The following is a 14,406-nucleotide window of genomic DNA, read 5'->3' on the forward strand; positions in this document are numbered from 1 at the left end:
GCAAGTATGTGTTAGGCAAAGATGCATGTTAAGTCTCCCTGTACCCTGGGCTAGGTAGAAGGGGCTAGATTGGAGGACCCTAGCCCCATCACACCCTATGTGTAATGCCAGAGCCCCTGCCTCCTACTGACAGATTAGAGATAGCATTCATAAAGGGGCTCCTTGGGCAATGGCAGTTCCCAACAGACACAGGAAGCACACAGTGTTAAGGATGACTGATTGACCTTTATGTCTCTCCCTCCCTCTACAACCTCTTCCTTCCTCATTTCCCAAATGAGTGTCGTCATGAGTGGCATGTTTTTGGAAAGGGGGATGGTGGTGAGGGTGTCATCCAGGCATCAGGCCAAGGAAACAATGCCAAGACATGTGTTGTGTGTGATGAGGGAGAGACCTTCCACTCAGGCATCTATTCATCACACAGAGAATATTTAGCAACCTTCAACTCTCAGAAGCAATACACTCAAATATATGTTTAACTCTCAGGAAGAGACATGGAATACTTTAAGGGACACATGCCACTCACAGAGGCACAGACACACCAGAGAGCTGTGCACACACAAGCATACCTACTTTTATCTACTGAACTTTCCAGATCCCTTTTAAAACCAGCTTTGCTTCTTCTGTTCCTGAGCTTGAACACAGTACTGTGTGTGCATGTGTGTATCTGTCATATGTGTACGTATATAGGGGGCTTGGGATTTCCTGGAGAGCTGTAGCCTGCTATCTTGATCTTTCTTCTTCCTAAGGCTATGTGAGATCCTAGATAGATATTGTCTTTCTGGGCCTTGGTTTCCTGATCTGTACAAAGCAAGACCAAGCACTTCATACTTTCTAGGGATCATCAGGTGTTTGCACATGCCATTAGATCCCTATGGGAACCTCACACCTGTCCAGTTCCACAGATAGTTGCAGGCCAAACACCCCTCTGTGATGTCCACCCGACTCCATTTCTGAATCCTCAAATGTAAACAGCTGGCAAAACCTGGCTGACTCAGGTTTCCTAGTTAAGGAGCTGGCGTCAGAAGCTGGGTCATGGAGGAGGAGAAACTGGACTTTCCCTGTCTTTACGTCTCCTCGGTCCCGCCACCTAGTTACTCAGTGCCCTGTCTCATCTACTTTCACTCCTCACTTTCACAATCAGATGGTTGAAAATTTTGGTTTCCTTCCCTTTCTCCCTTTCTTCGTATCCCTACTTCCCCACCACAGTAATTTCTTCACTATCATTCCTGAACAGGTCATTTGGCCCCTTCCTATCTCTATTTTCTCCTTAAATAGTGAAAATATGAAACATGTTGAGAAGGAACAAGTCAATCATCTCAGAGGAAAAAAATCTTAGTACACACATACAGTAAACCTGAATCTTTAAAGTGCTGGTTACTATTATTGTTATTGATTTAACACCTCTTCATTAATTAACATTAAAGAACAAGGAGGACAATAGCAAATTAAGAAACAAAAATCCTGGGCTGGCAATATGGTCCAGCAGATAAAGGTGCTTGCTGCCTCCGTGACAACCTGAGTTTGAGTCCCAGAACTCACAGGGAAGGAGAGGACTGGCTCCTGCAAGTTGTCCTCTGAACAATACAACCATGCCATGGTATGAGTACAGTTACACATGTGTGTATGTGCGTGCATGTGCGCGCGTGCGCACACACACACACACACAATAAATGTAAAAAAACTTTTAAAACAGTATTTTGTATACAGTGAGTAAGTACTCTGTTGAGTGCTGGTGGTAGGTTTTTGTATGCTGTGGTTATTGAGCTAATTTAAGTAAATGAAATTTAATTAGCATTTGAGACTAACCAGGTCAACAATAACTAGTTCCAGGACAGGCTCCAGAGCTAAAGAGAAGCACTGTCTCGGAACCCCCCCCCCCAAAAAAAATGTAATTAGCTAAAGTAAATTTACACAAAGATCTTAGTAATAGTATACAGTAAATGCTCAAAAAGTAGCTGCTGTCATCACTACCATCATCATTTTTTGTGTGTGACGGGGTCTCACTATGTATGTTCCAGGCTGTGCTGGAACTCACTGTGTAAAGTTGAGGCTGCTCTCAAACTCCCAGGATCTGCTTGCCTGCTGTGATTACAGCCATTGTCATTATTATTGGTCTATCCTCCCTGTATTAATTGAGGGTGTTAATCATCCCACAGAACCCTTCCACAAAACCCCAGGGGATATTCCTGCATCATCAGAAAGCTGATGGGAAGCAGTTGCCTCATCCCACTCCCACCAGGGATGTGGGCTGGTTGGTGGGGAAGGAGCCGGGCAGGATGGGGTGAGGATAGGTTTTCTACTGACTCACTGACTTCTTTCACCATCATCCACACCCTCATCCCCCAAGCTCACCACACCACTCCCTCCTTGCCAAAATTGTGCCCTGCCTGAGTTAAGGGTCAAGAAGCCCAGGTTTAAATCCCAGTTTTATCCTGTGACCCTGGCAAAGTTCTTCACCTCTGCTATTTGCCTGTTTGATTTTGTTTCTGTTTAAGACAGGGTTTCTAGTCTCACTGGTGTGTGCAACCACAAGCTTTTTGGGGAAGGATACCACCTAAGCTCTGTCTGCATGCCACTTCAGTTCCTCTCCCAGTTCTGAAACACTTAACTGTCATCTTGAATAACTCACAGACACTCTCAGTGTATCAATTTCCCCACTATGTATTTGTGCTTCTTCTCCCATTTTATGTCCCTCCACTGCTTTTCTAGTTTGTCTCCCTCACCAGAACGCCAGGTCCATTAGGAAAGCCCTTCTTGTTATATAATAGGTGTATAGTAAGGTGTGGGAATGAAGTCATTGGCTTCAACCATAGGAAGTTTAGGGGATGTGGGAAACTGGAGAGGCACAGGGCTCTAGGGGCTTGAACGGCCTTTCCTCTCTGCCCTTCAAGGCCGCCAGGGAGGAATGCGAGTGACGTGGAGCTGGGGGGAAGGGGTGTAGTGGGCTGGCTGGCAGTGCAGGGAGTATCTTTAGGCCGGCTAGTCCTACAGCCCGCCCCTAGGCTTCCATTCCTGCGGTGGGTGGATGAGTAATGTGTCCAGGAAGCCTGGAGGCTGTGATTTCCGCGCCAACTCCGCCCCTCGCATGGACATTTATTCTTTACCGCTCAGTCCCTGCCGCCATCGCCACAGATCCGGCTTCTAGAGAGACACCAGAGGTAAGTGGGAGCCGGGTGTCCTGGCAGGACTGGGGCTTGCCTGGAGCCTGTGTTGGCGCGGCCACCAGGCCCATCCAATTCCCTGCCAGACTAGCCACTCAACCTGGCTGGCAGTTATCAGGATCCCTATTTGGTCAAGGGAGAATATAAGGGAAGGATGTCTGGAATGAGTGTCCTAAACCAGACTCTCCAGACTCCGTCACACCCCTGGCATTCATCCCCAAGTGCTCTAAACCCACAAGCTTCTAATACCTTAAAGACCTCCCAACTTGCCAACTCCCCTGAATTTTTTCATTGTCTCCCCAAACCCCTACAGCTCCCTTAACTCCTCTTGCCCTCAAACTCTGCTATGCTTAGCTTCCAGAACTTCAAAAATTTTTCTGCCTTCAAATCCCCCAGCACTCCCATTATCTTAAGCTTGCAAATTCCTCCAGACCCCTAACCCCCAAATTTCCCCCAGCTTCCTAAAACCTCAAACCTCCTCTAAAATCCTCAATATCTCCAAATCCCCCTGCCCATAATATCTTAATAGCTCTCAAGTCCCAACCTCCCCCTTTCTTCTTCAGTGTCCTAAACTCCAAATTCTTCACTCCACAAATGCCAGTCCCCAGACTTCTTCAACTCCATTCAGTTCTCAGACTGCTCAGCGCTCTGATTCATCAACTGCCACAACTCACTGTCTCCTGAATCACTGGAACACAATAAAACTTGAAACTTTCCCAACTATTTAAGCCCCTAAACTCCAGGTTTCTCAACCCACTTAAGATTCCCAGGCTTCTCTATCCTGAAGAGTCCCCTAATCTCCCTGGGGTTAATGGGTAAACAGAACAGTTGGACTGGGGATCAGCTAACACCTTGTCTCTCCCAGCAGATACCACTATGGCTCCCTTTACATCTCTGGCCTCTGGCATCCTCTTGTTACTATCACTGATAGCCTCCAGTAAGGCCTGTAGCTGTGCCCCACCCCACCCACAGACAGCCTTCTGCAATTCGGACCTTGGTGAGTCTGGCCCCCTTTCTGTTTGTCTTAGTCCCATAGGGATCAGAATGGCAGTTCTCTCTAGAACAATTATTCTTGCGTAGATCTGCTTTGGTCATATTAACATCCTTAGGCCTAAGCCAACCTTTGTGTTGGCTGTTCCCTCCCAGGTAGATGCTTCCCTGTAGTTATCCACATAGGTGGCTACCTCAGAAGTCATCTTACTGAGGTGCTTGTCTACTTCATTTAAATTTTAATCCCTGCCACATACTATTTCTGATACCCTGTTAAATAATACCTCTTAGGGCACTTCTTAGGGCACAGAAAGGCAGATTTTATTCAGGACCATGGCAATCAGATTTTGCAGTCAAGGAGAGACATTGGGCTTAACTCTCAACATAACACATCATGGACAAGTGGAACTCTATGGCCGAGGAACAGTTTAAGGGTTGGTGAATGGTAAATCACTGAGAAATATAGGCAAGGAGTAAGAGGATTCAGGCTAAGCCCATTTAAAAAATATGTTTATTTATGTGTATGTGTATACATATGAATATATATATATATGTGTGTGTGTGTGTGTGTGTGTGTGTGTGTGTGTGTGTGTGTGATGTGAGTACCTGTGGAGTTCAGAAGGCATCAGATCCCCTGGAACTGGAGTTACATGTGGTTGTGAGATGGGAATCAAACTTGGATCCTCTAGAAGAGCAGCAAGTGCTCTTAACCACTAAGACATCTCTCCAACCCATAATCTCACTTTTTTGAGACCAGGTCTCACTATGTAACCCAGTCTGGCTTTGAACCCTTGATTCTCGTCTCTCAGCCTTGCAAGTGCTGAGATTACAGGCCTGTGCCACCACATCCAGTTCAGAACTCATGCTGAAAACTGGCCAGTGTAATCACCTGGAGGCCAGTGGAAGATGAGGAGCCCCATCACATATTGAGAAGAATCAGATGAGGATGATTTAGTAGACTTTCCTACAACTGTATTTTTCTTTTTCTTTTCTTTTCCTTTCTTTTCTTTCTTCCTTTCTTTCTCTTCCTTCCTTCCTTCCGTCCTTCCTTTTTCTTTTTCTTTTTTTTAACAGACTTGATTCACTTTTATTTTTCTTGTATAAAAACCCTTATGTGGTGGCCACAGCTGGAGCCTGGGTCCTTTGAACAGAGACTCTGGTGTGGGTTTTCACTAGATGGTCAGTGAATTCCTGGTAAGGAGACTTGGTGAACACAGTCTCTTTCCAGAGGTCGGGGGTCAGGTAGCTGTAGGTCTTAGAGATGGCATCAAAGGTGGCCTTGGCAAAGTTGCTCAGGGTGGCAGTGCAGCCCCTGACTGATGTGTAGCAGTTATCAATGCCAGCCATCATCAGTAGCTTCTTGGGCACAGGAGCGGAGACTATGCCAATGCCTCTGGGGGCAGGGATGAGACGCACCAGCACAGAGCCACAGCGGCCCGTGGCCTGTCACTTTGCAAGGCACATCTGTGGGGCTTGCCAATCTTGTTCCCCCAGTAGCCTCTCTGCACAGGGACAATGGAAAGCTTGGCCAAGATGATGGCCCCTTGGATGGCAGTGGCTACCTCCTTGGAGCACTTAACACTGAGACCTACGTGACCAGCAGGGTTTCTTTCTGTAGCCCTGGCTGTCTCGGAAATCACTCTGTAGACCAGGCTGGTTTCAAACTCACAGAGATTCACCTGCCCCTGCCTCCTGAGTGCTGGGATTAAAGGCGTGCACCACTACCTCCAGGCACCTACAACTGGATTTTTAAGAGGAAACTGCTATAAGCATGGAAGAAGGTTAATGAGCCTGAGGAAATTATGGTCAAGCAAATAATATTTGTCAACCTCCTCGCTACTCTAATTCTCCATCATACTTAATAGCTTCTAGCAATCCATGTACCTTTCCCTCTATACCGAGGGTTGAACCTTGGACCTCTCATATGCTAGGCATATAAGTGAGGTTCAAACCCAATCCTTTTATAACAGGGTCTCACTAAATTGTCTAGATTGGTCTTGAACTCACGCTGTAGTAATCCTCCTTCATCATCCTGACAGAGCTGGGGTTACAGGTCTGTGCCACCATGCCTAGCTACTTAATCTTAGTTGTCTCCTCCTGGCTTCAATGTGAGCACCAGAAAGAAATGGACTCCTGTGTTTGGGTCACTGTTGCGTCCCTAACACCCTGTATGGTGGCTGGCATAAATCAGGCACTCCAAAATATTTGTTAAGTAAGCCAACAGATGGATATATGAAAAGGGGTTGAAACAGTGCCTGTAAGAGTAGACAACATATAGATGAATCAACAGATGTGGAAGCCAGTAAGTGTGCTGTCTCTATTAAGAATTATGCTGTACATATGCATTGTTGTTGTGGGTTTATGCTATCCACTTGACTCCTTATTTTCCCCCTTCTTTTCCTCTAGTCATAAGGGCTAAATTCACGAGGTCCCCAGAAATCAACATGACCACCTTATTCCAGCGTTATGAGATTAAGATGACTAAGGTATTTCCCTTTCCTCCTTTCTTACCTAACCTCTTCCTCCCCCTCAAAATACAAGCATCTAGCCTTTGGTTGGTGTGGACGTTTCCCGTAATCTTGTGATTTAGATATATGACATCAGGTTAAGAGAGAGTGGAGTGGGAGGATTATATCAATAAAAGATACACTTTTTTCCACTCATGGGCAGATGCTCAAAGGATTCGAGGCTGTGGGGAATGCTGCAGATTTCCGGTTCGCCTACACTCCAGCCCAGGAGAGCCTCTGTGGATACGTCCACAAGTCCCAGAACCGCAGCGAGGAGTTTCTCATCGCGGGTGAGACCCCGCCCCTTCGCCTTGGTCCACACCCCTTCATCCTCAGACGCTTCCTGGCAATTGGGAGGAGCAAGGCTCTAAAAGGAAAGAGCCTGGTTGAAACGGTGGGGGGCGGAGAGGGGGGGAGCGGGTGTCCGATGGTGGGAGGACGGAAGGGAGCGGGAGGGTTTGTAACCTAATCCCCCCCCCCCCCCCCGTCATCACCCAACCAATCAAAAACCTGTTGGTTTCTCCGTTCCCTGACAGGACGCTTAAGGAACGGGAATTTGCACATCAGTGCCTGCAGCTTCTTGGTTCCCTGGCATAGCCTGAACGCTGCTCAGCAAAAGGCCTTCTCAAAGACCTATAGTGCTGGTTGTGGGGTGTGCACAGTAAGTTCCTGAATTCAGCTCTCCTCCTGGAGATAATTCTTGGAATGTTTCCATTTCCCTCTTACTATTCTTTGTAGCTGCTTCCCAAACCCAAGCACTGTCTTTGGTTTCTCTTGCCACTGTCCCAAACCTGGAACTGCTCTTTTGGAAATTCTGGTTGTTCTGTTATCTTGGGACTGCATGTTCCCAAGATATATCTCAATAACTTTTCGTTTGTGACTATTCTGGAATACCGCCATCTGTTTCTGACCTCCAATGATTGGGTTTGGCTTCCCAGACATGTTCTGCAAGAATTCAAAGTGCTGTTCTCCAAATCCACAGGAACATGTCAACCTGACTATTTCAAAACTGTTCCCTGTTGGGACCAAATATCCTCTGAACCCAGTCACAACCTGAGAGCCCTGCTGCCTACTCTTACGCTTAATCTCCCTGCATGCCAACTGTTCCCCACCACTATCAGTTCTCTCCCCTGTGGGACATTTCCTCAGGAGACTTGCCTGAGTGACTTCAAGTAATAGTTTCCTACCCTCCATTCCAGAACACTGGCTTTCTGTTCTCCAAATGGGAGAAGCTGTTCTTGGGTCTAAACACAGGCGGGGCAATACCTTCCCAGCAGTTCTGTATTGCTGCAGGGAGAGTAGAACACTCTACATAGAGAGGGAACAGGGGAAGGACAAGCCCTCAGAGATGGACCTTTCTCCCCTCTTTCAGGTGTTTCCCTGTTCGGCCATTCCTTGCAAACTGGAGAGTGACACTCATTGCTTGTGGACAGATCAGATTCTCATGGGCTCTGAGAAGGGCTCCCAGAGCCGTAACTTTGCTTGCCTGCCACGGAATCCAGGGTTGTGTACTTGGCAATCCCTGGGGGCCTAGATGACCCGAAGTCCACTCCCAGTGGAAGCTGAAGCCAGTACACTGTTCACCTACCCTCCATCTTTCCTTCTCTTAGATGGTGAATAAAGAACTACCACACAGCAGCACTATTTCTTTCTAGTGTCTGGGAACAAACTCAAGACACTGATAACTTGGTGGGAGTATCCATGGACCAATAAAAAGGAAAAGATTTGAAATTCAAGTTTGGAGGTTAGAAATGTAGCTTGGTAGAGCAGCTGCTTAGCATGTATAAAACCCCAGGTTTAATATCTAGCAAAAAAAGGAATAAAGGCCATCCAGGTCTACAGAGACAGTTCCAAGATAGTCAGAACTACACAGTAGAAACTCTGTCTCCAAAAACCAAAAGAGAAAAAAAAGAAAGGAAAAAAAGGTGTTGAGTTTTTATACTTTACAAAAAAAATGGTATATTGGTAATAATCTCAACATTGGCGTTAGCACTGGGAAGCTACAAAATCAGTCATGATAATTCACTTTGCATTATCAACTCCAATTTATTGAATATTTTCTCTACTCAATACTTTGAGACATCTTAGTGCAGTAATTATTATTATTATTTCCTTTTTATCTTTCTGTATGGGTTAATGTATACCAGTAAAGGCTTGTATATGCCATGACAGTCAAATGACAGACAGCCTTGAGTGTCTGACCTTTACTTTCTCTGAGACAGGGTCTCATTGTTCACTGCATACACCAGGCTAACTTTCCTGGGATTCTCCTTTCTCGGCCTCCCAGTTTACATATATATGCAAGTTACCACTGTGGATTTGGAGATTCAATCCCAGGCCCTCATACTTTCATAACTAGTGTTTTAGCCACTAAGACATCTCTCCAGCTCTATTTTGCCCCCTTTTTTTGAGACAGACTGGCCTCACACTTGCTGCAATCCTCCTGCCTTTGTTTCCTGATTGCTGGGACTATAGACATGTGCCACCACACCATGCCTACTACAAGCATTTCTAATTCCTACTTGCCCAAGCTTCTCTAGCTAATATATTATCCACAGTTGAAAATTCCCCTATTCACAAATATCATCCCATTGTTAAACTCATTGAAAACTACCCTATCAATTGGTAAACATCTCTCCTTGCCTCAGGCTGTAGTCTAATGAAGATGCCCCATTCAAGCCTTTATACTTCCTAAATCTGACTTAAGTGAAAGAAGGGGACCTGGAGACATTGCCACCTAGCCAGGGACTCTGGAAAATGGGATACACCTGGCCTTATACTTGGAAGTACAATAAAGAAAAGGGATGATGTTGATCTACTCTTGTTTCTTTCATTTTGGCCAACTCTGCAGGAAACACCGTACACAGACAAGAAATTAGGATTTAATGTATTAATTTCTTTTTTTCCTGTGTGGCACCAGGGATTGAACCTTAGTTCAATAAAAACCCTAGGGCTTTATGTATGCTACGCAAGTGGCAAACACTTTAAAATTAGGCTCTATCCCCTAGGCCCATGTAGGGTTTAAAATTAGGATCACCCAGGTCTTTGGACTGACTTTTGAATTTCTTGATCATCTTTCTCTGTAAAATTTGAGTGGGAAACATAACAAACCTCTCTCTAGGACTTCCAGTTCCCACAGATGGGCCTTGGTCTGTCTAACATCTTTCAGCCCCAGGGTCCTGACCCATACTACAAAGATTCTGACTCTGGAATAAGAATTTCAGATTGAGACACTCAACAGAACACTGAAATACTGTGTTGACATGCATTTGCTTGTACAAACAAATGAAAATACATACAAACAATTCCAATGTGTTTTCTTTGGTGAACAAAAGGACCATCAAATCCCCTCCCATCAAATGACCCCACTACTCCTATAAACAAGAACAGTTATGCATGGTGCCATGTTTGCAATCCTAGCAGTTGGATGGCTTAGTCAGGAAGATCTTAAGTTTAAAGCCAGCCTGGGCTACATAAGATGATCCTTTCACACACACACACACACACACACACACACACACACACACACACACACAGCAAAACAATAAACAAAGAAAAAGAATTAATACATGTCTTGGGTTGTTGGATTGGGGTGCAGTTCATTGTTCTAACTTTTAAAACGAAGCAAAATATCCAAGTTTGCATCTGCAGGGTACAAACTTCTAAGACACCACATGTGGCCCCCTGAATCTTCTGTGGTTCTGTCTTACAGTTTTTACATTGCTGGGAGGTTCTGCCATGCCCAAGTTATACTCTATATATCAGGATGGGCAGAATTTAAAAAAATTATTTTTTATGTGAATTGGTGTTTTTGTCTGCATGTATGTCTATGTGAGGGTGTCAGATCTTGGAGTTACAAACAGTTGTTAGTTGCCATGTGGGTACTGGGAACTGAACCTGGGTCCTCTGGAAGAGTAGTCAGTGCTCTTCACCGCTGAGCCATCTTTCTAGCCCCCAGAGTTTTTAAAAAGACAGTATCTCCTATTTTGCTCAGACTAGCCTGGAACTTGTTATGTAGCCTAAGCTGGCTTTGAACTCATGATTCTCTTACCTGAGCCCCCTTAACCCTGGGGATACAGGCAGTTATCATTATATCCAACCTAAAACAGGCAGATTTTGAGCACATGGAACTTGTTCACTCGAGTAGGAAATGTCTGCTGCAATGTCTGCATATAGACTGTGCTGATGGGTATAACTGCAAAGGAGACGTTGAGGGCCTGTTTTGGCCCTGGTAATTTGTTGACATTACTTAAGATGCCGGAAAGATTTTGGGAGCTTCTGTTCAGTCATCAGACTCTAGAACCAGCTCCTTGAACACCAGTGTGACTCCCTGACTTCAGGACCTGTTCCCTAGAGTTCTGAACATTTCAGTCCTTGGAAGGAAGCAGAAGGTAACAGGGGAAGGATGAAACTTCTTATCAAGAGCCATTCTTTCCCCAACCTGTCCACCATGCAGGTAGTACCTGTACCCAGACCTAGTGTGTAGGAAAAAATGCAGGCAGCCTTCCTGGCACACTGTGCTTCTAAGTAAGAAACATAGCACACTAGAACAGAATATTTCCAGAAGTCAGAACACTGAATTCTGAAGTAGCATGAGTAGCCAGTAGTTGGCCTGAGGACATGTCTGCATTCTTCATATCTCCTTTTATGTGCTTCTTCTGCATAGAGACCCTGATGGTATGAGTACTCACTATCCAATCCAAGGTAATGTGCTAACCAATCATAGTCAATAAGCTTCTGCTATATATGTGGTTGCTCACCTACAATAAAGCAGATGCTGTTCCCTGAAGCTGTCTCCAAAGTGGTTCATCTCTGCACGCTTTACCAACCCACGGGTTTTGTCGGACGATGCCCTGGTAACAATTGCAACAGCACCAGTGCAGCATGGATAGAGCTGTCAATTTCCAAGCCCTTGTAAATTCTTCCTTTGATTAGTTCCTCTCCTCATGGAGATAATCCTCTCTGTCACAAATACTTCACTAAGAAATAATCTTTTATTCCTATTTCTTAGACATCTCCCCATTAGAAAAAAAAAGGACAACTATCTCTATTTACCCAGCAGCAATCTACTGCCTGCTGACAGGCCCCAGCCACAGCCCCAAATATCTTTCTTCAAAATTGTTGACAAATATCCCTATTCACGACTATCTGTCTAACAGACAATCTTTGTTGGCAAATTTTCTCATTCACCAATTGTGACCTACTAGCATATCTCTCCATTTCAATTAGGAATGATAAACATCCCCGTTCATATCTTCCCCCTGTCCCCTCAATAAGCTTCCAATCTGGTCACTCACAAATATCACCAATGACACTTATAAGTAGTTTGGATAAAAATCCTTCCATTCATAAAAACCCATCTATCCATACATACTTCTCCTATTGATTGACCTCCCCCAACTGATACATTTCTGATCTTAGGCATGTCCAGATGGAAAATACCCTACTAGACTATCTCTCAACATATACCCCATATGGTGAACCAACTTTCCCCATTACCCAGTGGCTGATGAGGAAGTCAATTTGTGTGTATGATTTACTGGGGATTTAACCCAGGGCCTGGGACATGCTTCACAAGTGCTCTACATTGAGTTACATCACAAGCCTGGAGAAGTTGATTTATGTAAGTCGTCACAGCCTTTCCACTTTTTATAATAATGAAGCTCCACAAAAGATAAGGATTACAGCACAACTCTCTCTAGACAGGAGAGTGAAAAAAGAGTGTCTATGTAGCCAAGACTGGCCTCCAATTCTTTTTTTCTTTTCATTTTATTTAATTAACATTTTTTTCATTTATTTTACCTACTGACTACAGTTCCCCCCCCCCCCACACCTCTCATCTACCCGATTTTCCATCTACTTCTGTCTCCATTCAGAGAGGGGCAAGGCCTCCAATTCTTAATCCTTTTGTCTCCAGAGTGTTAAGCTTATAGGTATGTACCACCACATTCAATTTAAGTCTGAGATAGTTGTTTGTTTTGTTTTGTCTTATGGAGACAGGGTCTCATGCAGCCCAGGCTTGTCTGGAACTCCTGATCCTCTTGCCTTCATCTCCCAGGTGCTGTCATTAAAGGCACACACCACCATACCTGGTTTTTTGTTTTGTTCAAAGAAGATTGGGAGTTCAGGGGGTTAGGGAGATGGCTCAGTGGTTAAGAGCACTTACTGTACAGTCCTGAAGACTGTTGTTCAGATCCCAGCACCCACTAAACAAGCCAGGTATAATCATGCACATACACCAGGTATAATCATGCACATACCTGTAAGCCCAGCACCAGTGGAGGAGAGGCAGGAGGATTGTTGGAACTTGCTAACTGACAGCCTAGCTGAAAATCAGGATTTCCAGATTTTCTTCCAGAAATAAGGTAAAGAATAATAGAGGACAGTAGTCAATGCCCTTCTCTGGCCTCCATGTGCACCCTCTAAAGTATCCATATATCACATATACAAACACACATGAATGCACACTTGCAATAAAAATAAAAATAAAAGCAAATGCTTTTTAAGAAAAAAAGATTTGTAGTCAGTTAAGGTGACATGTACCTGTAATTCTAACAGTTAAGAGATTAAGGGGGTCGGAAAAATGGTTCCATGGTTAAGGGAATATACTGTTCTTCCAAGGAACCTGGGTTTTATTATCAGCACCCACATTAGGTGGCTCACAACTACCTCTAATTCCAGTTCCAGGAGGATCTTATTACTCTGGCTTCTGCAGGCACCTGCCCCAATGTATATATATATCCATTCGTAGACATGCACACACATACACATAATTGAAAATAACAAAAAAAGAAACTAAAAAAGAGACTAAAGTGATTTGGAGTTTCAGGTGAGCTTGGGCTACTTAGTGAGACCCTGTCTCAACAAATAATAGGGACGTAGTCCAAAATTCTAGTCACTATGGTTTGGGGGACAGAACTTGCTATTGTAAGCTAAAATTAGAAGCACAGTAACAACCTATGTTGATGATGGGAGTTGAAATGGAGACTTTTTGATCTGAGTTGGTACTGAGAGAGGCCTGAGGGTGGGGTCTCTAGAGTAAGGACAGATCAACTGACCAGCAAAGAGAAATAATTCCTAAGGAAGGCAGGATTCATGGCAGGGGCCTGGGGCTGAGTGTTTGGAAAGCATTTGAGAGCATTTGGTGTCAGAGAGGGGCTCCTATTTTGAGGTAGACACTTGAGAAGGGGTTCCATCTCCAACAGAAGTTGCTAGAGAGCTCCACAAAGAATTCATCAGGATACACAAGCTCAATAGAAGATAGGATAAGCTGTCCTTATCAGGGAGGTGCAGCCTAGGCATTGCTGCTTCCACTGGAACCAGGAACTAGTTTGTAGAGAATATCTGGAATGGAGCTTTAACCATACCTCACTGACTCTCAATCAATCTTCCTTTTTTCCCTATTGCTTTTTTTCCTTTTCTATTTTCCTTCTCTTTCTTTCTTTCTTTTTTGTGGTACCGGGTGTCAAACTCAGGGGCTTGTTCATGCTAGGCAAGTTATCTACCATTGGACTACATGAAGTAACCTTATCTTAACCAGTTATTTTTCTATGGTTCTATCTTCCCATTCCCAGCTTGCAAAGAGCAAATTTATAATCAATAATCTGTTTGCCTTTTGTTTCTGCTTTCTTTGGTTTTAATATCTATAAAATAATCTCCCTTGTTCAGCTCATCAGAATATTTATGATACTATATGGAATAAGGTATTGATTGGCTTTAGAATTGAATTTAAAGTCAATTAGAATCAT

The 14,406-nt window shown here is 44.4% G+C and overlaps 2 protein-coding genes across 3 annotated transcripts in view; one reads left to right on the forward strand and one right to left on the reverse strand.

The window, feature by feature from the left end:
• Positions 1–14,406, reverse strand: part of Syn1 (synapsin I) — a 43,372-nt gene that overhangs the window by 6,966 nt on the left and 22,000 nt on the right. The window lies entirely within an intron of this gene.
• On the forward strand, positions 2,997–8,296 carry Timp1 (TIMP metallopeptidase inhibitor 1). Its single transcript, XM_048461289.3, has 6 exons — positions 2,997–3,158; positions 4,030–4,158; positions 6,558–6,637; positions 6,822–6,948; positions 7,195–7,319; positions 8,031–8,296. The coding sequence occupies exons 2-6, from the start codon at positions 4,038–4,040 to the stop codon at positions 8,190–8,192; spliced, it is 615 nt and encodes a 204-aa protein (XP_048317246.1). The 5' UTR covers positions 2,997–3,158; positions 4,030–4,037; the 3' UTR covers positions 8,193–8,296.

This window comes from Myodes glareolus, chromosome X, assembly GCF_982192425.1.
Source record: "Myodes glareolus chromosome X, mMyoGla1.1, whole genome shotgun sequence".
NCBI classification, from domain to species: domain Eukaryota; kingdom Metazoa; phylum Chordata; class Mammalia; order Rodentia; family Cricetidae; genus Myodes; species Myodes glareolus.

Coding starts and splice junctions, on each gene's coding strand:
- Timp1 (XM_048461289.3), top strand. CDS start 4,038: ATGGCTCCCTTTACATCTCTGGCCTCTGGCATCCTCTTGTTACTATCA. Junction 4,159..6,557: donor CTTCTGCAATTCGGACCTTG/GTGAGTCTGGCC, acceptor CTTTTCCTCTAG/TCATAAGGGCTAAATTCACG. Junction 6,638..6,821: donor ATGAGATTAAGATGACTAAG/GTATTTCCCTTT, acceptor ACTCATGGGCAG/ATGCTCAAAGGATTCGAGGC.